We start from the raw sequence: 23,625 nt of genomic DNA, 5'->3' as shown, positions 1-23,625 counted from the left end.
CCACCATTTCAACACAAACTTTAAACTTAGTCAATCATTTTTAAAAGCTTCTGTAACTCTTATTCAGCTGTGTAATACATCCTGCTATGTCTGGAGTGTATTCTGTGTGTGTGTGTGTAATTACAGGGGCATGCATTATATGCTGACATGGAGTCCGAACTAAAAAAAAAAAAAAAAAAAAGGAAAGAACCCTGATTGTGATCAGTAGCGTTTTTCTTCATTTGTTCATTCGTTTATTTAACTTTGCTTTTATGGTCTTTTCCTTTTGAATCCTTCATAGATCCATCTCCGAGCCTTTCTTCCCTTTCTTGTTTCCCTGCCAACCAGAAACGCCCAGAAAGTATACAATTATTTATAAGTATGACAAAGTATTTTATTGACCTAATTCTAGTTAAAGGTCAATAAAAAATACAAAGTGAAAAAAAATAAAGAAACCACATGAAACAAAGTTTTACTAAACTTTGAAAACATACAATTAAATTCTCTGTGGCATTTTTAAAAAGTAAAAATAAAAAATAAAATAGTTCTCCGAACTGAAACTAAGCTTACTTCTGTTCTACCCTGACCTCAGCTGGGTATAGCAAAACAAATTGTACTCAATTTAATTGTACTTATTACTGTACTTCTGTGCTGTGTCTGTTACTTACACTTCAACTTCTTTCACTGCACCTGACTTACTGGCTGCTTTTTCTCTGGTCTACAGACAGGGAAAGAAGGAACATGCATGCAAGTGCACACACCCACGTATTCACATATACACCCACGTATACACACACACACAGACACAAACGTGAACATCAACTAATACACAGACAACCCCACACACACATACAATGCATCATGGCTTCTCAGTGATTATTTGAACTCTCACCTGTTTTGGTTGTTCTGACTGCAGACCTTTGACTTTAGACCTTTCTTGTTCAAGGGCAGCGTGTAGTAACGTTACCTACATTAAAAAAATTACATTATTCAAATGCACATACATGTACAAATATCTCACACACCCACATTCCTCTCTCATAGTCTTTATCTCACTGTAACACACCTGTGAGGACAGTTCTTCTTTTATATGTAGTAGCTCTTCTACATGTAGAAGGATTTCTGCTTTATCTTTCACTGAAGGGGAGAGGTTAGAAACATCACAAACCATTAGACAGATCACATTAAACCTCCATTAGGAAAGAAAAGGAAGGAGGGCTATCTAGTGTAATTATGTTCAACTCACTCTCTCCCTGTTGGAGCATCTTAAGCAGCTGGGAATTTCTTGCTTTCACCTCTTTGTATTTCACCTGCAGAGTTGAGAAGCAAGAAGAAAAACTCTTTGTTGTTGTTTTTAAAGCGTTTGTGGCATTTGCCACAACAGATAGGTGAGGAGAAGTGGATTGTGCTGTATGTGTGGTTTAAAGGTCCAGTGTTTAGGATTTAGTGACATCTAGCTGTGAAATTGCAGTTTGAACACTGCTCGCATCACCCTCCCCTTGCAAACATGTAGGAGAAACTACGGTGGCCGTGAAACTCGCGAAGAACGTGAACGGCCCAATCTAGAGCCAGTTTTTGGTTTGAAACATAGCGTGGAAAGGGACCTGCTCCCTCTGTAGATATAAAGGGCTTAATCGAAGGTAACGAAAACACAACAATTCTTATTTTCAGGTGATTATACACTAATGAAAACACACACATTAATAAAAAAATTTCATGCTGGAAACTCTTCACTTTTGGACTCTTTTGGATTGTAACAAACAGAAATTCAAGCTAAAACTTAGCTGATAGCTGAAACTATCATGTTTTAAGAGAGATGAAACAAAAACTTTTAAGCTACATTTCAAGTTCACAGGGAAACAGAGTTTGATACTCAACAGACAGTTAAGAGGAAATTTCCATCAAGCTGCCCATAGTCAGTCTGCCCTGCAAAATCCAGCTTTTCTGTCCTTGGTGCTTTCTTTCTCACCACCTCATCTTATCCCTTGCTTGCACATTCCCATACGCTCATGTACTGATTTTTTTCCGTAAATCATCATTGCCTGAATTCTTATTTTTCCTCAACAGTGTCACTTTAAAACAAAGCTGAAGCCATTTGTGTATCAGTTAAAAGGGCTGTAGCCTACAGTAGCAAATGGACTTCCCTGATCCTCTGACAACAGATTTAAAGCTCAAGTGCAGGACTTTTACATATAAATGATGCATCATTTACACACACATTTACATTCTAGCCCTTGACAAGCGAGTTCAAACAATGCTGATTAAGCCTGTCACCGCCAGTTGAATCTCTTTGTATTTCGTAGTATACAAGAGTTTTTAAATCTGGTGTCTGTAGTGCTGGGTTTGCTAGAGCTGAAGTGGGGAGCAACCCAGAGCCATGTAGAGAGCTTTGCAATCAGCCATGTAGAAAAAGAAAAAAAAAGGTCCATTGGAGATAATGTTTATTATTGAGAATTGTTTCTTTTGTTTATTAAGGTTGTATAGTTTGTGTTAATATGCTTTGGCAAAGTTGTATTATATGCAGTCACGCCAATAAAGCCAATTGAAATTGAACGGAGATGACGCAACTCTCTCTCTCTCTACATGGCTCTGGAACAACTGTCGTGATGGAGCAGGCTACAGCAACTAGGAGTAAAACCTAAGAAGGGTCCAAGAAAAGTGTCTGATGATCCACATAAAAGTGAAACTCGAGAGTGCTGAGAGACGGGACTGAGGGCAGACACAGATGTCACGTTACTGCTCTTGGACAGGTTGGTAAAATATTTGGAGTAGGCTATGTAGCTATTAGCTATAGCTACATTTACTCTACCTAAATAATGGATTATTGTCTTGGAACTGTGGAAATTTCTCTGTATTTTTGTAACTATTTCTGAACAAGAGCGTGGGGCGAGCTCACTGTAGGCATACATCATAAGCATGCAGCAACAGTGTTTGTGTAATTACTCTCACTGCCAGAAGGGGGAGACAAACGTTCCACACTCCGGCTTTGTCTTATTAGTTTTATTTAAAAATATGGTCATAATTGCATGCCAAGTGTGAGTTATGGACACTGTGGACTCTTGAAGCTTCTTGTTGAGAGAACTTAGTTTAAAAATATATAGATATATTTGTATATGATATGTAATAAATAGATATTTCTTAGCACATTTCTGGCAGATCAGGGTGAAATTAAAATTTTCCAGGTAATTTATAGAATGATGAAGTAACCACTTATGACTGCTGACCTCCCACTGTGAGATGGTCTTCTTTAGCTTATCGATTTCCTGGTCTTTCTTCTCCAGCTCGTACTTCAGCTGCTCTGCTCTGGGATCCTAATGGGAAGGACAGGAAGAAAAGAGCAAGTCGGGAAAAATTATACTTCCCACTAATTTAGCTAAGTAAGGAAACACAAACTTCACTATGACTATTGATAAGATCTAGGATTTGAACTTTTACAGCACGATAAAAGTTAATCTTAAATCTGCCTGCCTAAGAAATTATGTGAAAAGGAAATTCACCTCTGACTGTAGAATTTTAACTTTTATTGCTGATCTGTTCTCTCTCTCTCTGATAGGCCAGATAAAATGTTCATGTTCATGTACTGTAGATACCTGAGGCATAACAGACAGCTGGACAAATGTTTGTTCATGTATGTGTTTCTATCCATCTGCTCACCGGTTCGTGTTCTGTGGAGGTGTTGACTTCTTGTCCCTGGCTGTTAACGTACTGCTCACGTCTCTTCTCCTGTTGGATAATCCGACTAACATCATCCTCGAGCTTATTGAAAAAACGCTCCTCTTGCCCGACTGCCAACGCTACGTTAGCCGTTCTGGTGTCCTGGACAGGAATGAGGTCAGTGTTTAAACATGGATATGACGCATCAAACATGACATTTAATCCCAAACAAAACCCTGTGCATATTATTTACAGGTAATATTTATTCTTTATTTATATACAATAGGGATTAATAATATTCCGCCAAATGTGTTCCATTGATTAGACAACAGTACAGATTTATGATTGGGGTTAAGAAAGGAAAAAGATGCTTTACTCACCTCTTTCTCTTGTTTCCTACTCAAATGTTCTGCAAAGAGACAAAGTATACTGACATAAATATTATACTTAGGAGGCTGATGAGCTACGGACTGCAGCACACATGATCCTAGTTTAATGGTTTTTGAAATGGATCAATACGTTTCTCTCACCTGCACTGCCTTCAGCCTGGAAGTCCTGCAGTGACACTGTCTTTTTGTCTTTTGCCTGGTGATTCTTCTTTTTGTCCTTCTTCCCTCCGCCCTCTTTTCCTCCTCGTGACTTTGGCGAGGAAGCGTTTGCGTTGTTGTGCTGAGTAAAGGCAGATCATTTTACATATAATTAAGATTCTTAACTTAGAATTACTTTTTTTTTAAAACTACACAGAATATGACTTTAAAATAAAACTGAATTCAACTTCCATTTCATGCTAGAACTTATTTTAAAGAATACGATGCAGTTTGAAATTATTAGGACAGTGTTTTACATTGTTTTGGCTCTACGCCAGCACACCAGATTTCAAATCAAACAGTGACTAGACTCAGGCATCAAAGTATAAATGCCTAAAATGCTTTTGTTACAGATTCGTTTATCCATCAAACTAAAACACTTGAGCGTTTCCTGTAACCGCATCATAATTCCTGCTGAATCGCTGATTATCTTAAGTAACCTAAAGAAAAACTAACTTGCACCAATACTTAGATCCAAAAGACCCAACTGCATACACTGCACACATACCGAAAACTTTCACAAACTATCTGCTCTGAAACTACCAACATAACGCTGCTCATACTACAAGGTCAGAAAATAAGGTTGCATCATGACAAAATATTAAGTGGAACATCAAGACAGAGGATACAACACATCCACCTGTGTGTCTGTAACACACACACACACACACACACACACACACACAGGAAAATCCTCTCTCATCCCCCACTCGTTCTCTCTCTGAATACGACTTCTACCCATCTCTTTTTTTTGTTCGTTCAGTAAAACTTAATTAGTTATTAACGTTAGCCTCAGCAGTTGTGGACATATTTGATCTAATCTTTTGATTAGATTGAGTCGATATGTGTCACATATCGGCCATTGTGGCTCCACGCTAAAAACGGGCACGGACGGTACCGTCCAGATTCTAGCTGAAAAACAAACAATTATAATAAGACTTTGCTTCTTCCCAGAACACCTCTGGGGCTGTCTTTAGCTTAGCATCTTCAGTCAATTATTTATTTACTTACTGAATCCTGTTATCTTTAGGGAAAATCATAAAAACAGGTGGGGAACCAGGCCAACACAGAGTAGACTACAATAAAATGGGAGGAAAAAGCGACGATCAACCGATTTTATATCGGACTCTCTGGGGGTGGTGTCAGAGAGGAAGATGCTGGCCAAACTACATGCCATCTTGGACAGTGTCTCCCACCCACTCCATGACGTGCTGGTCAAACAAAGGAGTACCTTCAGCGGAAGACTCATCCCCCAAAAAAGCACCACAAAGCGCCACAGGAAGTCATTCCTGCCTGTGGCCATCAAACTCTCTAACTCCTCCCTCTAAGTGTCAGTCTATATAACCTTAAGTCATTAAACTGGACATTGGATCATTAACATCACTGTAATACTTCACATAAGTGTGTAATATTCTCTGTGTTAATACTGCTGTGCAATATACTCTTTTCAGTTTAAAATTCCCTATTTATTGATATTTATTCATACTTCTACTATTACTGTTGTGCAATATCTTCCGTCTCATTATAATCGTAATAAGCTACACTTAACTTGACAGTTCATGCACTAATACCTTATAGCGTATTATTATCATCAACCGGTAAACCCACTTTGTACTTATTTTAATTTTATACTTATACCCACTTGGTACTTAATTTATCTGACCTGTATTATAGTGTATTTTATTTTTTTGCTTAGTACTTCTATTTCTGTGTGCACTGACGTGATAGTGAACTGCTGTAACAAAAGAGTTTCCCCTCGGGGATCAATAAAGTATTTCTGATTCTGATTTAAATATGTAGCATTTAATCCTGTCGGTCGTGCGATTTCTCATGGGTCTGCATCATCTCAAAATTTAAGATGTTTACGACTTTTTAAGACATTTTATGGCTCTAATCGTAAAAACCTAATTTGAGGCATTTTAAGTCTGTCTGACAACTGTACTTCACCTCAAATTTGCCTTTCAAAAGAGGTGTATTAGTGTGTGTGGGCAATGTACCTGTTTGTTTTGTTCAAACTCCAGTTTACTTAGAATCAAGGCCTTTTCCAAGTCAGCCTCATATAGCTCAGTGGTCATCTACAGAGGGAGGAGGAAAGAACACCCACTTGAGACACATAGTTGGTACTGTCTGTAAGGTCAGACGTGAAGAGCTGGAAATGCAGTTATATCAGGGAAAGACAATATACTACATTTCATGCATCTGCTCTTTCCTAATGCATGTAACAAAAAGATGTGGTGCACCCTTACTTCCTCCAAGTTTTCAGTAACAGGAGAAGAAAAAAGGTGACACGTTTGGTAAGTGTATCTAAAATCAGTTTTTCAGTTCTAAGAATACCATGATTCTGGCTCATGCTGCTGTTTACAGCCCTCAGCCAGTCCTCTACTGCTGAGCCCTTAACAGCTCTACTAAAACAGCTGGAAGTAATGTGGCTTCCTGAAGGGCATGTCAGTTATCAAGAGAAAATTATCTACAGCATGGCTCACCAGCTCACACATATAATAGGTGGTTGTTGTTCTCTCTTACCTGCTCATCCCTCTGCTTCCACTGCTGCCACCCCTCTGAAGGTATATTGTGGTCCCCTGATGCAGGACTGAGAAGTTCACCGGCTATTCCTGACAGCGTCACACACGGAGGTGGGGCACAAGACTTCTGAGGAATCTTCTTGAAGGCCAGATTACGTAACTGATAGAAAGAGAGATTTGAGATTAATGAAATTACTCTTGATATGACCATTATTGCAACTATTATAATTGACTACAATACTCTCTTGTTAGCTATAGAAGCAGTCAGCATGTGTGTGCATGACCAGTAGCAGTTTTGAGTCTTAAAATGTTTAGGGACTTGCACACAGCACACTGACGACGATCCAGTCAGACCTTAGGTCATCAGGTGGTGCTTTGCTAACTGTACCCAGAATAAAATCAACACCTGATGAGGGCACTTTTTGTTATGTTGGTTCTGTTCAAACTGCCTGATGACCTGAGATCTGTCTCAACTGTGTCCACTCTCAAAAAACACACTGAAAACTATATATGTGCTGCCTTTGCGCATGCATTTTAACAGGGCTGCAACAATTATTTTCCAATGTGACCTCCTCAAATGCCTTGTTTTTACAGACCAACAGTCCAAAACTTAAACATATTTAGTTTGCAATTATATAAAACAAAGAAAAGCAGCAAATCCTCAAATTAGAGAAGCAGAAACCAGAGAATATTTGACATTTCTGCTTTAAAAAATTACTTGCACGATTAATCAATTATCACAATAGTTGCAGGCTTTTCTGTCCACAGATTAATCTATTAACCGACTTATTGACTCAGCTATACATTTTAATGTAAAGCACAGTGATTTTACCTGTTACGAAATGTGATATATAAATAAAATTGCCTTGCTGAGGGCCGATTTGATTATCTGACAAAAGATGTATACATCTTTTTCTCTGCTTAATATCATAGATGAAATATTATAGGTATTTTGAGTGTTGCTTTAGCTAAGTAAACAATTTCGAGACAATATTTTGTGATGTGTCTTATCAAACAATAAAAAGCCCCAATGAAGAAAAACGCTGGTTACATGCTTAATTTGAACGAGTGCCAACACTTGGTGTAAACAGCTGGGAGCAAAATAAAACAAAGAACACAATCTGTTTCTTTGTAAAGCCACCTGGCACCATCCTTTGCAGTTTCAGTTCAGGTGAAGTGAAACAACAGATGAGCACAATCACGATTCATGTCTGTCACAAAACGGAAGGCATGTATGCAGCCTAAGATATGTATGAAGCACAGGGTCGTGAAATGCTTCTTTCACTCACCTCATTTGCCTCAGTCTGCTGCTGTTCCTTCTTCTTCTTTTTCTTGTCTTTCTTCTTGTCGTTGCACTGAGCCGCTTTCCCCCCGGCTGCCTTTCCTTGTCGGGGCTTCCCGGAGGAGTCCCGTCCGCCTTTGGTGATGATCTTCCCCGCATCGGAGGCGTCGGAGTCCGAATCCGAGTCGATCTGGAGCAGGGCGAAGCGGGAGGCGGTGGTGGGGACAGTGATCATTGCAGACGATGCCATTACGAAAAGGAAAGTAACTGATGACAAAAGGAGAAAATGAACAATGCAGTTAACTTGGGACAACTTGAAGCCAGTCAAAAAACAACGACTTAGCTTCTAGTGGCAACCTCTTTTCAAATAAAAACGTCACCATATCTCGGGCAACAGCTTTATTTAAACCAACAGATTGTACGGTTGACGTTAGTATGTCTAACCAAAACAGGCAGTAGTGATGATAAATGAAATGTGATTTGAATTGTACCGTTGCTAACAGTCTGGTGACAGACACAGCTAGCATTACATAGCAGCAAGTTGTTAGCTAACTGTACACCGCGTAGCCGGTTTTGTTAGCTTCTAAACAAGTGCAAAAGTAGTGATGCCTGACAGTCAAAAACACATTAACGGACTCACGTTGATCTTTTCTTCTTAATACACTTGCTGGCTTGTTTTGAAGAGGCAGCACTCACAAGAAAAGTTGCTAAAGAAGACTTTCACCTGTCCGTGAAGGTACTGTCAGTTACCGTTGGTTTGCTACCAGCGACGGTCTGAGTACAGCATCCCGGCGGGGCCAAAAAGGATAAAGACTCGGATTCCTATTGGTGATCGCAGTTTCTCTTTAAAGTGGCTGCTGTTACCACAGGGAACAAAGGAAAACTGTTCTTTGTTTATTGGTTATCCGATCTGTTTTGTGTAAAATGTATATTGTGTGTTATGTGTATACTGTTTCCTGACAGAATCAATGATTTTAAAGCAAATCATTAATTATCCCCTAATAACTCAGACCTACTCACTAAAGTTTGCTCAACTGTCATGGTGATATCTCAGTTGTCATGTCTTTTCTCATGTCTTATCTGTCATTACAACTGTCCTATCACCATGACAACTGAGCAAACTCCATCCTCTGAGGAAGACTGTGATGGTGAAAACTCTGGAAAAGCTAGTAAGTGTAGATATAATGCTATAGAAACGTATCAATATCTAAGACCTTAAAAATGATATTAAATATTTATTAATATTATTACATATTGCTAAATAACATTATGTTTAATCAAATTAACACAAACAAACCTACCTTAAATTATATTTCTCATTTAGTCCGTGAAAGAAATTCAGCGTGAAATGTGTTACAGCCTTATCCGATTTTGAAAATAAAAGTATGATATGTAGTTTTCTGCAATTTGTCTTATTGTTCACCTAATTTACAGCATGTGATACAGTGGGATGCACACTTTGTGGGGCATCCCCAAACCATGGCTCCATGGGTTAATCTGTTCATGGGTTAGGGGTGAGAGGATGGAATAAGCCCAATAAAAGCAAAACTGTGAGATATGCATATTAGTAAGTTTAATACATTTGACTGTAATAAGAGTCAACCATATAAAAAATAATTTACACAGCAATCAACATATAACTAATGGTACATAGTGCACACAAATACAAAAAGTTTGTATCATGCATAAAAAACACTACCAAGCTTTATATTACTGTTGTAGTGCGGAAAACTTTATCTACTGGCCATTTTAAGTGCTAAACAGTGCTGAAAATTAAAGGTGAAAGCACTTCTCTTCACGAGGCACTATTTTATTATATTAAACAATAGCTTGATGAACATGTTTTACCTAACTTATTGTATTGTTTAAACTAATAATGTTTGTAAAGGCTAGGAATCAATTTAGTGGAAGCAGCTGTTGATAACTTTAAGGTGAGCTGCTGTATTATGACTACAGAAATAATCACAGAAAAGTGCTGCTTTTTGCATTAAATATCCCATTCTCACACAATTTACATAAGGTTGTAAGTTATGTATAGAATCTATTTATGTCAGAAATATTTATGACATTACAAAGATAGTTTTTAAAACTTGTTTTATGTATTTATCTAGAACAAGAGCTTGAAACTTAAGATCCCCAAATAATTTAGGGGTCCAAAACATGGAATGTGCAGTGTTGTATTTGGGTGTGGCAAAAGCTGAGACAAAAATCTATAATCGCAAATGGGAAATTTCACTCCATTTTTTTGTGTAATAAATCTGCCATGTTATTGTAAATGTACTTCTGTAAATGCCATTTATCTTGTTAATTCTGTTGTCATGACAACACTGGCCTTTCTTTGTGTTTCTTATCTTTGAAACACAAAGATAAGAAATGGCAAAACTCCACAACATTCAGCATAGTTAGGATCTGGGAAATCTGTGACCACCAAGGAAGACGGATAAATAGGAAGACAGTGCTATGACAAGAGACTGAACTGGTTCACTGTAAAGACATTTCAACATTAACCAACATTTCAGTCAATCTAGAAGACACTGTCTTCTCCTCAGGTCATAAACTCTGCAGTTCTCACTTTTGGTGGTTTCACTATTCTGTGGTACTACATTGACAGCAGTATTGCATTGTTTAACAATGGTATTTATAAAGAAAAACTGAGAATAAAAACTGTCCAACTTAACACACATTCTTCTAATTCTTTTGTATATTGTGAATATGGAAATGTATTAAATATTGACCAGTATTTTGATATTGTTAAGTAATTTAATTAGCTTGTGGGCACTTCTCACTGGCCCTATAAAGTCCTTAAATTAAGTATTTTCCCTCAAACAATACATGAACATTTTCACAAGATACTTAAGATGAGTTTTTGTCATCGGTTATTCATGACACACATTTTCCTTTGTTTACTAGCACCCAACTGGAATTGGCTGTACACATTGCTGCTGCCAAGTGACTCGTAGATACTATGATCTACGTAAAGCCACTGAATAGATCCGCAAATGATGCATCGTCATCTGTCAGTGTTTCTGGGCACTTCTATGGAGTCCTCTAGTATTGACTCTGTGCTGGTATCCACAACAGACTGGCGCCTCCTTGTGGCAGAACCACAGACCTGCAGGTCATCTGGAGAAATCTGTCTCAGCTGTATGCGACACAAACGGACTGATGTCATCTCTAAACTTCCCCCAGAGTGACCAGCCCCTCTTTCACTCCCCCCCCGGGACTGTGTGTGTATCTGGCTGTATTCGGGCATTTTCGTCGTTTTGCGTGTTTGGAGGTCAGACGATGAGGAGAGGCAAGGGGTCTGGTGTGCATGTCTCTTCATATGAGAATCGCTGTGTGTCTTTTTGTTTGTTTGTTCAGTGTGTATGTTTGTGTATGTTGTTGCAAGATGTGTCCTCGTCTGTACCTCTTCAGTGTGCGTTTGGGGTTCACTTGCACTTGCATGTATCTGCATATTGTGTGTTTGTCTGTGTTCCTGCGAGTGTGAGGACTGATCGTCAGGGTGTAGGGCGTCACCAAGAAGCTTTTTGAGTTTCTTTTTAAGCTGGCGGCTGGAGCTTTTGTAGAAAAACAGCTCTTTCTCTAGATGCTGCAGTCTGTCTTGGATGGCCTGCTGTGCCTCTCCTGAACCACCCTCTGAACACACACATACACACACAAGCACACAGGGAGACAGAAGTAAATGAAACTGCAATATTCATAAAACTATTTCTGTACAAATATTATGGAGAGGGATATGACAAAACATTTCATGTATAAACGGTTTGGTCCAGGCTGACCTAATTTCCTCACCTTTAAGTTTCTGAAGCAGTAGCTGGATGTTGTTCTGGTGATCTCGGTGCTGCTGGGTGAGCCTGCGGTCTGCATCCAGGGCCAGGCGCTGCATGGCGACCTCCAACTGCCTCAGCACCACCTCTTGCTCTCCAGCATGAAGCTCCAGCTCTTCACAACGCAAACGCAAATGACGCTCCGCCTCACGAAGACAAATAACCTGGAGAGGTTGATACATGTTACTACACAATATAATTACAAAGATATTGGCTGAATCTTATACCTTTGTTTACTCTCACCCCTGCAGAGAAAAATGGACCGAGAAAAACAGGTGGGAGGGAGGTTAACGTGGTGTAATAATATAACATGGTGCAAACAAACCTCCTGGAGAGAAGTTGATATAGTTTATAATGTTATTAAGACATATCAGCTGGAAAGATAAAGGGCACAGCAAGGAGCATTAGGGGAGCAGACAGATGGAGGAGGTATAATTTTATTAGCATTACAGAAATAGTGCAGCTGCATTTCTGATTCACAGAAGCACATCACCTGGAAAGTGAAGAAAGAGAAGGTAAATAATGGAGAAAAGGAGAAACAAAAATCTCCAGCTGCAACAGAAAGAGAAGAAGTCAGTATTCAGTTTCTGTCTGACCATGTTAGAGTCCACTTTTACAAATTAATAAACATGTTTTTAGCAAAGCGAAGCCACCAGGCATACATGGAATTTACTTGTAAATAGGAAAGAATAGGATTGGAAAGGGACAACAGAGTAAAGGAAGGAAAGACAGATAGACAGCATTTAGGCACTGGTAAAGAAACTAGAATGGAGAGCACGTAGGCTTTGTATGTAGAGCTGAATGTTGCGTATATCCATAGGTGTGCATGCATTTTATCTTACCTTGTTGAAATATTTGACAAGCAGCTCCGAAGCTTCAGGTGGTGAGAGCTCCTTCAGCTTCCTGATGACATTACAGAGCTGGGCGGGTTCAGTGCTGTGTGACTGATGTGAAGAGGAGTCTGTGATTAACAATTTCTTCTGTTTGTCCTGGATGGAGTGGTTTTTAAACTCCAGAGCTGCATCCAGAGCATCAATAGCTTCCTCCAGCTGAAGCAGGGAATGCTCCTCCTACATGAAGACACATGCAAAGTGCACAAAAGAAAAAAGATGCACACTGATGAACAATAAAATTCATCATGAAATAACATCTAATAATAGGACTGTACCAAAACCTGATCATGTATTTCATACACACATACAATGTTCCCTTTTTTCTGACCTCCACAGTGAGCACTCTGTTGTCCTTCAGCTGGGCGTCCAGAGTGTCTCTCCTCTTTTGAAGTGCAACTCTCTCTTTTTCCAGTTCCTCTATGGTGACTCCTCCAGTTTGCCTCACACTGCTGCTGCTCTGCAGCTGCTCCTCCAGAGACTCCAACTGCACCGACACATGCAGCAGGTCCTGACTCAGAGCCTGAAAAGTCATTGATAAAAACTTCCAGATTCCAGCTTCGATAATACATGCTGCACTAATCCATAAGTGTCATTGATAAACAGACTTGTCACAATATTTGCTAAATCATAATATAAACGTCACAGGGGCACCACCACATATGTATGTTCACACATATACAGGCTGACCTGACTGGAGCGTAGCATCTTGACCTCCAGTTTGTTTTTCTGTTGCAGACAGGCCTCCCTGCGCAGGAGCACCTCCTCTCTCCTCCCCAGCTCCTCCTCCAGCTCCTGGAGCTCTGCTCTCTTCTGAAGCACCCACTCCTCCTCCTCCTCCAGCCAACTACTGTCACGAAGCTACAGCGAGGACAAGGAAGAACGAGGAGTGTGAGGAGGGGAAAATGGAGCAAAGAGGAGGAAGGGGTACAGGAGGAGGGAGATGACAGAAAATATTAAGATAAGAAGACTATGACAAAGACAAAGAGGTAGAAACAGTAACTGGCAAAAGAAGGGGTTGTATATAAAAGAAACTTGGTCAAAATGGCTATTTTGGGGGGAGAAACTGCAAAACAAACTTTTTTAAGAATTTATACTGCTTCTATATTTAACAACAATGTTTTACCTTTTCCTTTGACTCTTTCTGGTGATTGCTTTTGCAAGCAGTCAAATCTCCTGCCCTTTGCTCCTATAAACAAAAACACAAATCATGTTTAGTCAGAGGAGTAGTTTATGTTTTACCCATGCTGAGTGACAGCTGTTTTTGCAGTTTTGTATTTCCCAATGAGTCTAACTCAACTGAGATGTTGTGTGGATGATATGCATACTCAAGGTGACTTCCGCCAAGGTTTCATTTGGACCTAGATCAGGGTTAGTAATAGTTAAGTCAATCTGGTCTTAAAATGATATTTAAACCTCAGTTAAACCAAAGTCAAATATCAATTCAAACCAAAAAGTAGGCATAAAAGATCACTGACAAAAAGTAGCACCTAAGTAGAGCCATCAACAATAGCTGTTTTTTTTAACAGTTTGTTTTTTACACAGTGTGGATACACTATTGCTTATCCACAAAGTTTCCTAGTTTAACTGGCTTTGGGATATCAGAAAGAGTCCAATATCTATCAAAGTGATCATAATTACAACTGTGTTAACCCTTTTCTTCTTGGGAATTTGCTCATTTTGGACTATCAACTAAAAGCATTTTAAATATTTAGATCAACAGAACCAACATATACTGTAGGTCTACACTACAAGACTCAACTGAAGTTTAATATGTTCATCTCTTTTCCTGTTGCACTGTCTAGATAATGTGTTTGATGTTAGTGGGTTAATTTTTATCTTATCTGTACAACTAACCCCATTTTGGTCAAGTTCTTTGTGGTTGTCACTGGTCTCTCTCTGCTGCCTGAGGCTGGTCTGAAGCTGTGCTCTCTGCAGTCTCATGTGCTGCAGGCTGTGGTACACCTCTGCTTGGACCTGCTGGCTCTGCATGGAAAGTCTTGCCAACACGCCGGCTTCTCTGCCATCACCACTGTGCCTGCCATGTCTGTCCACTGCTTGGGACTCCTTGTCTGTCAGACAAAAACACACATTTAGAGATGCAAATACTGCTCAAAATGACATACAGTGTCAAAGGTTTGAAACTATTATGTTATGATTCACTGGTCTTGTGCAGTTGTTGCCTGGAGATTCAGTACAAAAGCTGTGTTAATCTAAATAAGAGTTAGCCTGCCCATGATAAACAGTACAGGACTCCAATCAAAACAGGTTTTGAAGAGACTTCAATCTGCTGCAACAGCTGCAACAGCGTTGTTATTTTCATACACTCACGCACAAGCCACCTGTTGTGTAGCCAATCATGGTTCACCTTTTGCCTCTCAGGCCATCATTTTAGATTAACTTGTCACTGCATACCAACTTTACACATGCTTTGGCTCCAGACATGTTGTTGACAATAAAAAAATCCCATCGACTAATTATGCGTCAACAACCCAGTACTTGGCAATCGGGGTGGCAGCTGAGCCACGCATTACTGTCTGCTACAGTATACATTTTTGAGCAGTCCCATAGGGGGGACAAAGTTCAAATTCTATACACAGTGGCTTTAAACAAAAAAACACAATTACCAGAGTAAACTCTGATTTGTAAAAAAAAAAAGATAATGGAATTATCAGATCATTACTATAGGCTGGTCATGTGTATGTATTGCTACCATAGCTATAAACTGCAGACTCAACTACAAACTACAAAAAACCAACAGACACAGGAATACACAGTATGTAATTATATAAACACACCAGTTTTATCAAGTTCTTTGATGAGCTCCTCTTTCATGCGCATGTTGACTGACAGATCTTCGATCCTTCTCTGAGTAACACTGGCTCTTAGTCTCGCCTTCCTCATGTGGCTTTGCTTGGAGGGGTTTTCCTTGGTTCCTGAGAATAAATAGCAACTGACAATATGAAAAAGGAAACAACTTGTTGGATATAAAATAACTCCTTGAAACGTCACAGAAGAGATCTGAAACAGGAAAGCATGCCTCTGTCAATACAAAGAAACAAAAGATTAAGTCAAATACATGTAAAGTATACCTGTGGCTTGCTGAGGCTGTTGAACTAATGGATTTCCATTAGATGTTTGGTCTAGTCTAGAGTTTTTCTCTTTCAGAGCTGATTTCTTCTGCCGGTTGGTCCATGTTCGGTTTAAAGAACGCCTGCAGTGATGTCACAATATTTGATTAGATAGATCATTTCAGATTAACTTACTTCTGTAAGAAAAACTGATTTTCTGAATGAAAGATTATTAGTGTGTTAAACTTAAGGTCCAGCACTTTTTGTATTTCTGTGGCACACAGCACACCTGCAGTACACTTGGAAACAGAGAGAAACTGTTATACATTAACAATGCATGTCAGAGCCTGGCATCAGTAATGGCCAAACATGTCAGCTTCTCTCATCTTCTTTACAGGGTTTGTACAGCTTTTTAAGAGTGAAATTCAAACACTTTCAAGGTACCTCTTGTACCTCTTGAAACCAAAAATTTCCAGACGCTCGAAGCTTTTATCATCACATCTAAATTGTTACTATAAATGCAATAGCGAAAAATAAAGTTTACAGAATTACTTTATACCCACAACAGTCAACGTATTGTCACGTTATATTTTACCAGCTGTTCATATTTTTTCATAACTTTGATTGCATGTTTTGATCATGATTATTTAATGCTTGCTAATTTCCAGAGTAAGGAATCAACAGAGGACTTATCTAGCTATGAATGAATGTGGCTGCTCTCTGAAGCCATTTTTTATATTTTTCGTTGACCAGCCAGTTTTCATTAAAACGACAGCCTGGCATTTTGCTAAAGCGATAACAAAATCCACCTGTTCTCTAGTAGCTGATGAGCAGGTACAATAGTTAGCTAGCTACCTTCAATGTGCATGCATGTACAACGTCAAAGGTCAGAGGACGCGCACGCATTCTGAGAGTAGATGATCTCCCTCATGATGCCGGGTTTACACCAGACGCAGAGCGGAACGGAAAAACGCCCCCTTTTCATTTCAGCGCCCATGTCAGTCAATCTAGCTCCAGTCAGCTCTGCTCCGTGTCTGGTGTGAGACACCAGGAGACAACAAACAAATACGACAACGGGATCATTTCATTTCAAATATTAAACATTTTTGGTTTACATTAATGATTGTGTAAATGAAACACCTATGATTATGTTGAAAATCAAGCATTTTTCAAGGAGTATATATTCGAATTCAAGCATATTCCTAACCTTGAAAACATAACGGTTAAAATTAAGCATTTTCCAAACTTTCAAGACTTTGTACGAACCCTGTCTTTAAAAGCAGCGTGCTCCCTGCCACGTGTCCACAATACTCCCCCAGGGATATCACATCTCCTTTAAGAATTTGCACTGCATATGTTGGGAGGCTGTGGGAAGTTATTTTTGACCAGTTTGAGGTGCACAGGGGCATATATATTGGTGTGGTTAGTATTTTGCAACAGCTTGGTGCTGGTTCCACAAAATGTAATTAATTAACTACATCGTATATGGTATGTGTAATGCATTGTACTTAAATGCAGGACTACATTTAGAGGCTACAGATGGAACCATTATTATTATTATCAAAAAATTACCACAATTAAAACAGTATTATTGCTGTCATTTAAATGTTTCTACTAGTTGCAACATGTATAAAAAAGGTGAAAGTGAAAAGCATAACAGGGTTTGTGTGATTTGTGAGAGGTTTTACTTGGGTGCACCAACTAAAGTGACAAGTGCTTTGTAGACTTCGCCTGAACAGGCAGGTGGTTGACCACAAAATGCAGTCATCCCTTGACACCAAAATTGTTGTGTCACTGGATTGCCAATGACACCCCCCCCCCTACTGTGCCTCTCTTCCCACGTTGGTGTATGGAGGGTCACTGCTATACAAAGCAGGAGCAGGTGAGGAATAAATGTTACCACACCTGAAGAAAATGCCGCTTCACTGGCGCAAAGCCGATCATTGCACTACACATCTTGATAAAAGTTTACATTTAATTTAACATTAATTAATAATTGAATGCATTTTTGTGAACATTTTTTTGTTGCAACATGTTAACAAAATCTCAGTGACTCACAGGCTATTGGCTGAAATTGTATTTGTTGTAGTGAATCAGTGGTGGCTTGACAAAGAAAGAACCAGTAGGCTTGTATTATACAGGCTCTCACCTAAATCCCATTCTGCCCACTAAGATGTCATCCTCCTCCTCCTTCTCTTGATCTCTGTCTTTGCTCTCTGCCTGTTGTTTTAAGAATGGACAGTACACCTCATCCTTTTCCTCAATCTCAGCCAGCAGGAGATGACCGCGCATCTTAAAGGCTGCCATCACCCTCTCCAGTGAATAGGCTGGGGGACTGGAGTGAATCTACAAACACACATGCATTCAGACAGAAATATGCACAGCCATGAACAACAGAGTGTGTGGATCCACATATAAATGTATGTAGCAACATCATTTAGGACTACGATAATCAAAGTCACAAGCAACAAGTCAAGTGCAACTGGTACAACAGATAAACACTCAAACAATTACACACACACACACACACAGAGCAAAACAGTGCAGCAACCTACCCTCCTGAGGGGCCCGTGTCCACAGCTGTGTCTGATCAGAGGGACACTGTGGGGTCTCTTGCCCGAGGTCCCAGAAGCCCCTGCTTCCACTGAGGTTGCACACTTAAATGTCATGAGGTCGCTGCGAAGACGACTGATGAGGATCTGCTGGTCCACAAGTTGTTCAGTCTGAAAAAAGATTCACACACAAATGTGCACACAGACACATATTTAAACAACCACTGAAAAACCAGCATGGCTGTCATTTAATTCTAGGACAGTTTTGAGGTTTTATTTGCTGATAACCTACAATGCTGAAGGTGTTAGTGTCCTTTACAGAGCTGTATTCAGGACTCTTCTTCTCCTCACCTGTATACGAGTACGTTCCTTTTCTTCCTCAAAGGCCTGACGGTGGGTTTTGCTCTGTTGAAGAAGTTTCTCTACTTCATTTTGGACCTGTCTCAGCTCTGCATCTTTCTTCTCCAATAGCTGTTCCTCTATGGCGAGAGCCTCCTGAAAGACAGAGAATGTTCTCTGAGCTTTTTCTTTACCTTGACTTGTGGATATCTTATGATACGTTCAGCAGCCCTCTTTTTTATTTTGTAAAAGTCAAAATAGCTTTATTGTCCATGTAACTAACTTCAACCAGTGTATCTAAGGTTTTTGATAGCATGATCTACTCTTGGACACTTTGACTTGAAATAAAAGGGAAAAACACAGGTGTAACTAGTAACATTAATGATGGCTTAATGTGTGCCAGTAAACCAGCATGCACAGTGCAAAGGCCCTGATGGCACTGGCACACCTTAAGGGAATGTAGCCATTATTAATGTTATTAGTTATACCTGTGTTTTCGTCCTGTTATGGCAGCTTGGACAATAATATTGTATTCCTACTTGGAGAAGCTGGTCTGGACTCTCCTCTCCAGTTGGGGAGACAGTATTTTCCTCATGCATCAGTGTGACTAGCAGGCTTAGAAGATAATGATTAATTAACAGTTCACAGTCTGCTGTTTTAATGAATTTAAACTCTTTTGAACCTATGCACCTATATGCCCTTATTTTTGCTGGCACATCAGCTTACACTTTGTGCTGGATGTCACCATTGCCCTATTAAAATAAAGTGTTCCTAATGGATAATATACAGATATCCAACATATTTTGACTCTGAACAAAAGCAAACCCACAGCAGCTAAATAGAGACATCCAGTCCCTGTATTTTTCCTCTGAGTCTTAGATTATGGACCTGTTCTATTGGATAAAACAAAGACCTTTAATGGCGACCTGGTGTTTCTTTTTCACTTATAATTATAAGTTATAGTTATAATTACCTTACATTTGTTGAGTTCTTCTCTTAGCTTTAATATGGCCACATGGTGGGGTTGGTCTCCACCCCCCTCTGAACACTCCATATCATCAGCTTGATGTGAGTGATTGACAGCTGTCAGTCTCTCCTGCCAATCCTGCAGTCGCTGTCTGAAAGAGTGACTTGGAGTGGGGCAAGGGATATCTGCAAGCAGTGCTGCAGCTTCCTGTGTCAGAAGGCGGTACTGTGATGGTTCCTCTTGGTTCACCTTCTTATCTGGATCAGATATCCTTATCTGACTGGGCTGTTTGAAGCTGTCCCCCTCTCCAGCTCTTCCAGCAGTCCTCTCCCTTTTCATCTCCATCTCTCTCTCCTTCTCTTTCAGCAGCTCTCTCAGTGTCCGTACTTCATACTCAAGCTCACCCAGTCGAGCCTCACCAGGGTCCCAGGTTGTAGGACATGATTTAACCTCTGTGTGAGTAGATACTGCTCCGGGACGGTTACGAATGTGACGAGCCTTGGATGCAAACTGCAGGACACTCAGAGTCTCAGCTACACTGTGGTGGGAGGGGCTCACGCACGCCACCATCAGCGTATGGGCGGTGCCTCCCAGTGAATCACGGAGGAGACGGGTGATCTTGGCATCACGGTACGGTATGTGTGCACTGTTGCAGCTGTTACCACGGCGATTTCGACCAGGGTCAGAGAGGGCACGAATGACGTTGCCCAGCGCGAGCAGGCCTGTGTTGATATGAACAGACTCTTTGAGCCGCGTCCCAGTGTTTCCAGTTTTTCCAGCACGCTCTGAGCCTGCTAGGTCAACCAAACAGAGTTTGGAAGAGCGGACGGATTTTAAGGAGGAGTTGTTGTGGCAACACTGGATAAGCTGAAGGGTGAGGATGGCGTGAGAGCGACTCGAGTGCTCGTTCATCCCCGTGGTGCCAGTGTGGCGCAGAGCATTGCCCGTCTCTAGAACACTTAGTAGCTCCTCTGCTGAGGTGACAACCACCTCTTTGGCTCCCACCACCACTGAAAACACAAACAAAACCACACAATGAACTTTTTTAATGAAACACTTTTACACTCAGTTGGAATATTACTTTCCCCAGTGGGCAGTAATCCAATGTATAACGTAGTGTTGAATCTCATTGTATTACTATGACTTCCTCATCCTCTCTGAAATAATGTCTCTCATTCATTAAATGGGAATGCCACTGATTTTACACATTCAGAACAGTTTACTAATCATGGGAAGCATTACGCAGCCTGTAATTTTGACTGATTACATACAATGGCTTCTGCAGCTCTAGGCTTATCTCTTGGGCTTGGAGACTAAAAATCTGTAAGAGAAAGCCCTTGTTACAAGGTGGGGGCATGGAGTTTGAAAGATGTGGGCATTAACAAAGTGAGTAATCCTAGGGTACTGCATTCTGTGATGCATTCTGTCTATGTCTCATGATGTTTTTTTAGGAAATCATATGAGCTCATTCCCTCATATATTGTCACATTTGCTTGCCAGTCAAAAAGATGTTTTAATTACCTGTGTGTCCCCTCTCATCCTCTCTAATATGAAGCTCTTTGTGAATGGTGTGCAGTTCCAGCAGGTCTCGCAGTTCCTCCCTGTACAGCTCCATATATGAGACCCGCACTGTGGCTTCCACACCATCACTGTTCTCCCTCTTCACCCCCAGCAACAAGAACACATCCTGAGCCACACGGTCAATAATCCCTCCCTCTTCATCTAAGAGAGGTGAGAGAGGCACAGAGTTATAACGTACATGTTGCAAAGACCAGAGAGTGAAACATTAGAGGAGACCTTTTGGGATCAAATCCCTAGTACATCTGTAAAGTATAGCAACAGCAGATTACTGGTGAGGAAAGCTTGCTTTTGCCTTGAGGTGGCCACTTTCTTGGCTTTAAAAAACTGCAAACTAGAATCAGAATCAGAAATACTTTATTGATCCCTGAGGGGAAACTCTTTTGTTACAGCAGCTCACTATCACGTCAGTGCACACAGGAATAGAAGTACTAAGCAAAAAATATACTACACTATAACACAGGTCAGAAAATAAATTAAGTACCAAGTGGGTATAAGTATAAAATTAAAATAAGTGTGAGGTACAAAGTGGGTTTACCGTTTGATGATAATAATACGGTATAAAGTAAACTCTCAAAACTATGCCATTTACAAACTACTGAATTGAATCCTTTGGTGCCAGCTTGAAAGACACAAAACAATGTGTAACAGTACATATCAGAGCCTACAAAGATCACCTAACACACAGAAAAGATGCAATGACACACCAGTATTTCTCATCTTAACCAGATTGGCTTCAATAATTAATTTCCCCCCACAATAAACAAACTCGGAGTCAAGGAGTCATAAAATGCAGCTCCCTTCTGTCATTTTCCCAAACAGTCTAACTAATCAGTCCATCTCTGTTCTCCTAAATCCCCGTCTGGATCTTTCTTAAAAACTGCCACCTGTGCTCTGTACAACTTACCCAGGTTCCCCCCTCCGAGTGTGTATGTCTTCCCTGACCCCGTTTGTCCATAACAGAAGACGGTGGCATTGTAGCCGTCGACCAGGGACTCCACCAGGGGCTGGACGCAGGACTCGTACACCTCATCCTGGCTGTCTGTGGGTCCAAACGCGTGGTCAAAGGAGAAGAGTCGGTCTAAGCCCAGCATCACCTGTGCGGAGCCCGGCACCACCCGCACACACACCTGGTGGTTGTGGAGGACTTCTTTAGGAAGCAGGGGACGGATACGGACCGCCACCCGGACACACACCTCGCTCATGACGGTGAAATTTACAGAGAATTACTTAATGGCGTTTCACTTTCATCCCAGCACCTCACACACAGCTGAGTTGTAGTAAAACTTTTTATTTGAGCGCTTAAACTTGTTGGATACGAAATAAACATGCCAATGGTCTACATTTTACCAAAACAAACCGTCTGATAATTGGCATTGTCTGTTTATCTACCGTCGTCGTTACTTTGCTTATTGTTAACTTGGTCCAGTCTCCTGTTTGTTGTCGCTCCTCGGTTGCCCGGGAAACCGCCGTCGCGGTGCAGCAGGAGTCGACGAAAGCAGGAGAGGCGTTCAAGAGTCTTCATGGAGGGCGGAACGAGTAGTAAGTGAAGCCAACAGCGCCATCTTGTGGCGCCCCCAGAACATTATGTATAAACGTAAAACCCATGTACAAACAAAGCTGTACTGAACTGAACAACAGATATAAATAAATAAATGAAACAAAAAATAAAAATTCTGTTAACATGAAAATGATGACATAAGATTTCACATTTCATACATACCAAATACATGTAATATGTATCATATTGCACACCAAATACATGTACTATTTATTATATTGCATATTACACTATATTTATTATATATTATGCTATAGTATACTCACACTATATTATATTTCATATTCTGTTATATTGATGTACTATACTATATATTATGTTATACTATAGTACTACATTTCACCTTATATTTTATATCCCATACTATTTTATACTATATTATGTTACTATATTATGTTACTATGTTATACTGTTTTATTACATAATGTACTACATTATATTTCTATATTAATACAGACGAACACTAAGTATAATTGCTTTATCATATTATATACTATTCTGGTGTACACTGTTATATCATATTACTCTTACATTACTTTACTTTGCTGCTACTAACCACACCACTATGTCACATTGCTTGAGACAGTACTGCACTATTAGTTGCCTTGTAATTTTGAGCTTAATTACTCTTGTATCGTTTCTATTATTTTATCTATTCTTATTGTATATACCTCTTATTATTTTTTTTTCTTTTCTCTATTTGTATTTATTTCTGTCCTTTTGCTGCTGCAACACCAGAATTTCCTCTCTGAGGATCAATAAAGGCTTATATTAACTTATCTGATCTTACATTAACTAACTTTTAATAATTTA

General features: G+C 40.0%; 2 protein-coding genes across 4 annotated transcripts; both read right to left on the bottom strand.

Annotated features, from left to right (window-relative positions):
* Positions 1 to 105: 105 nt before the first annotated feature.
* gkap1 (G kinase anchoring protein 1) lies at positions 106 to 8,843 on the bottom strand. Of its 3 annotated transcripts, XM_044196219.1 has the most exons (13): positions 8,665 to 8,840; positions 8,032 to 8,291; positions 6,744 to 6,902; positions 6,218 to 6,295; positions 4,164 to 4,302; positions 4,014 to 4,042; positions 3,634 to 3,795; positions 3,204 to 3,290; positions 1,226 to 1,289; positions 1,046 to 1,116; positions 872 to 946; positions 648 to 697; positions 106 to 316 (listed from the first exon to the last, which is right to left on the bottom strand). In XM_044196219.1, the coding sequence occupies exons 2-13, from the start codon at positions 8,272 to 8,274 to the stop codon at positions 250 to 252; spliced, it is 1,224 nt and encodes a 407-aa protein (XP_044052154.1). In that variant the 5' UTR covers positions 8,275 to 8,291; positions 8,665 to 8,840; the 3' UTR covers positions 106 to 249. The 3 variants fall into 3 exon arrangements, with proteins under 3 accessions (XP_044052154.1, XP_044052156.1, XP_044052155.1); XM_044196221.1 differs by lacking the exon at positions 6,218 to 6,295 and having other exon boundaries at positions 8,665 to 8,843; XM_044196220.1 differs by lacking the exon at positions 648 to 697.
* A 732-nt stretch (positions 8,844 to 9,575) lies between these two features.
* Positions 9,576 to 22,940, bottom strand: LOC122876191 (kinesin-like protein KIF27). The gene is made up of 15 exons (XM_044196215.1): positions 22,159 to 22,940; positions 21,195 to 21,395; positions 19,680 to 20,683; positions 18,719 to 18,862; positions 18,371 to 18,538; positions 17,965 to 18,161; positions 15,837 to 15,958; positions 15,543 to 15,680; positions 14,602 to 14,816; positions 13,871 to 13,933; positions 13,435 to 13,605; positions 13,076 to 13,267; positions 12,697 to 12,924; positions 11,820 to 12,018; positions 9,576 to 11,663 (listed from the first exon to the last, which is right to left on the bottom strand). Exons 1-15 carry the CDS (start codon positions 22,454 to 22,456, stop codon positions 11,035 to 11,037), a joined length of 3,969 nt encoding a protein of 1,322 aa, XP_044052150.1. The 5' UTR covers positions 22,457 to 22,940; the 3' UTR covers positions 9,576 to 11,034.
* Positions 22,941 to 23,625: the final 685 nt, after the last annotated feature.

This window comes from Siniperca chuatsi, linkage group LG5 (genome assembly GCF_020085105.1).
Source record: "Siniperca chuatsi isolate FFG_IHB_CAS linkage group LG5, ASM2008510v1, whole genome shotgun sequence".
Classification (NCBI taxonomy): domain Eukaryota; kingdom Metazoa; phylum Chordata; class Actinopteri; order Centrarchiformes; family Sinipercidae; genus Siniperca; species Siniperca chuatsi.
This window is presented reverse-complemented; position numbering and strand designations above follow the sequence as displayed.

Bases quoted from the DNA above. Each gene is read 5' to 3' on its own strand.
- LOC122876191 (XM_044196215.1), bottom strand. From the start codon at position 22,456: ATGAGCGAGGTGTGTGTCCGGGTGGCGGTCCGTATCCGTCCCCTGCTT. The intron at 20,684-21,194 runs GTAATTAAAACA...TTGTGTTTTCAG, and splicing joins GGATGAGAGGGGACACACAG to TGGTGGTGGGAGCCAAAGAG. The intron at 14,817-15,542 runs GTGTGTTTATAT...TTTGTCTGACAG, and splicing joins CAAAGAACTTGATAAAACTG to ACAAGGAGTCCCAAGCAGTG.
- gkap1 (XM_044196219.1), bottom strand. From the start codon at position 8,274: ATGGCATCGTCTGCAATGATCACTGTCCCCACCACCGCCTCCCGCTTC. The intron at 4,303-6,217 runs GTACATTGCCCA...GCCTTTACTCAG, and splicing joins AGTTTGAACAAAACAAACAG to CACAACAACGCAAACGCTTC. The intron at 1,290-3,203 runs GTCAGCAGTCAT...TCAACTCTGCAG, and splicing joins AGACCATCTCACAGTGGGAG to GTGAAATACAAAGAGGTGAA.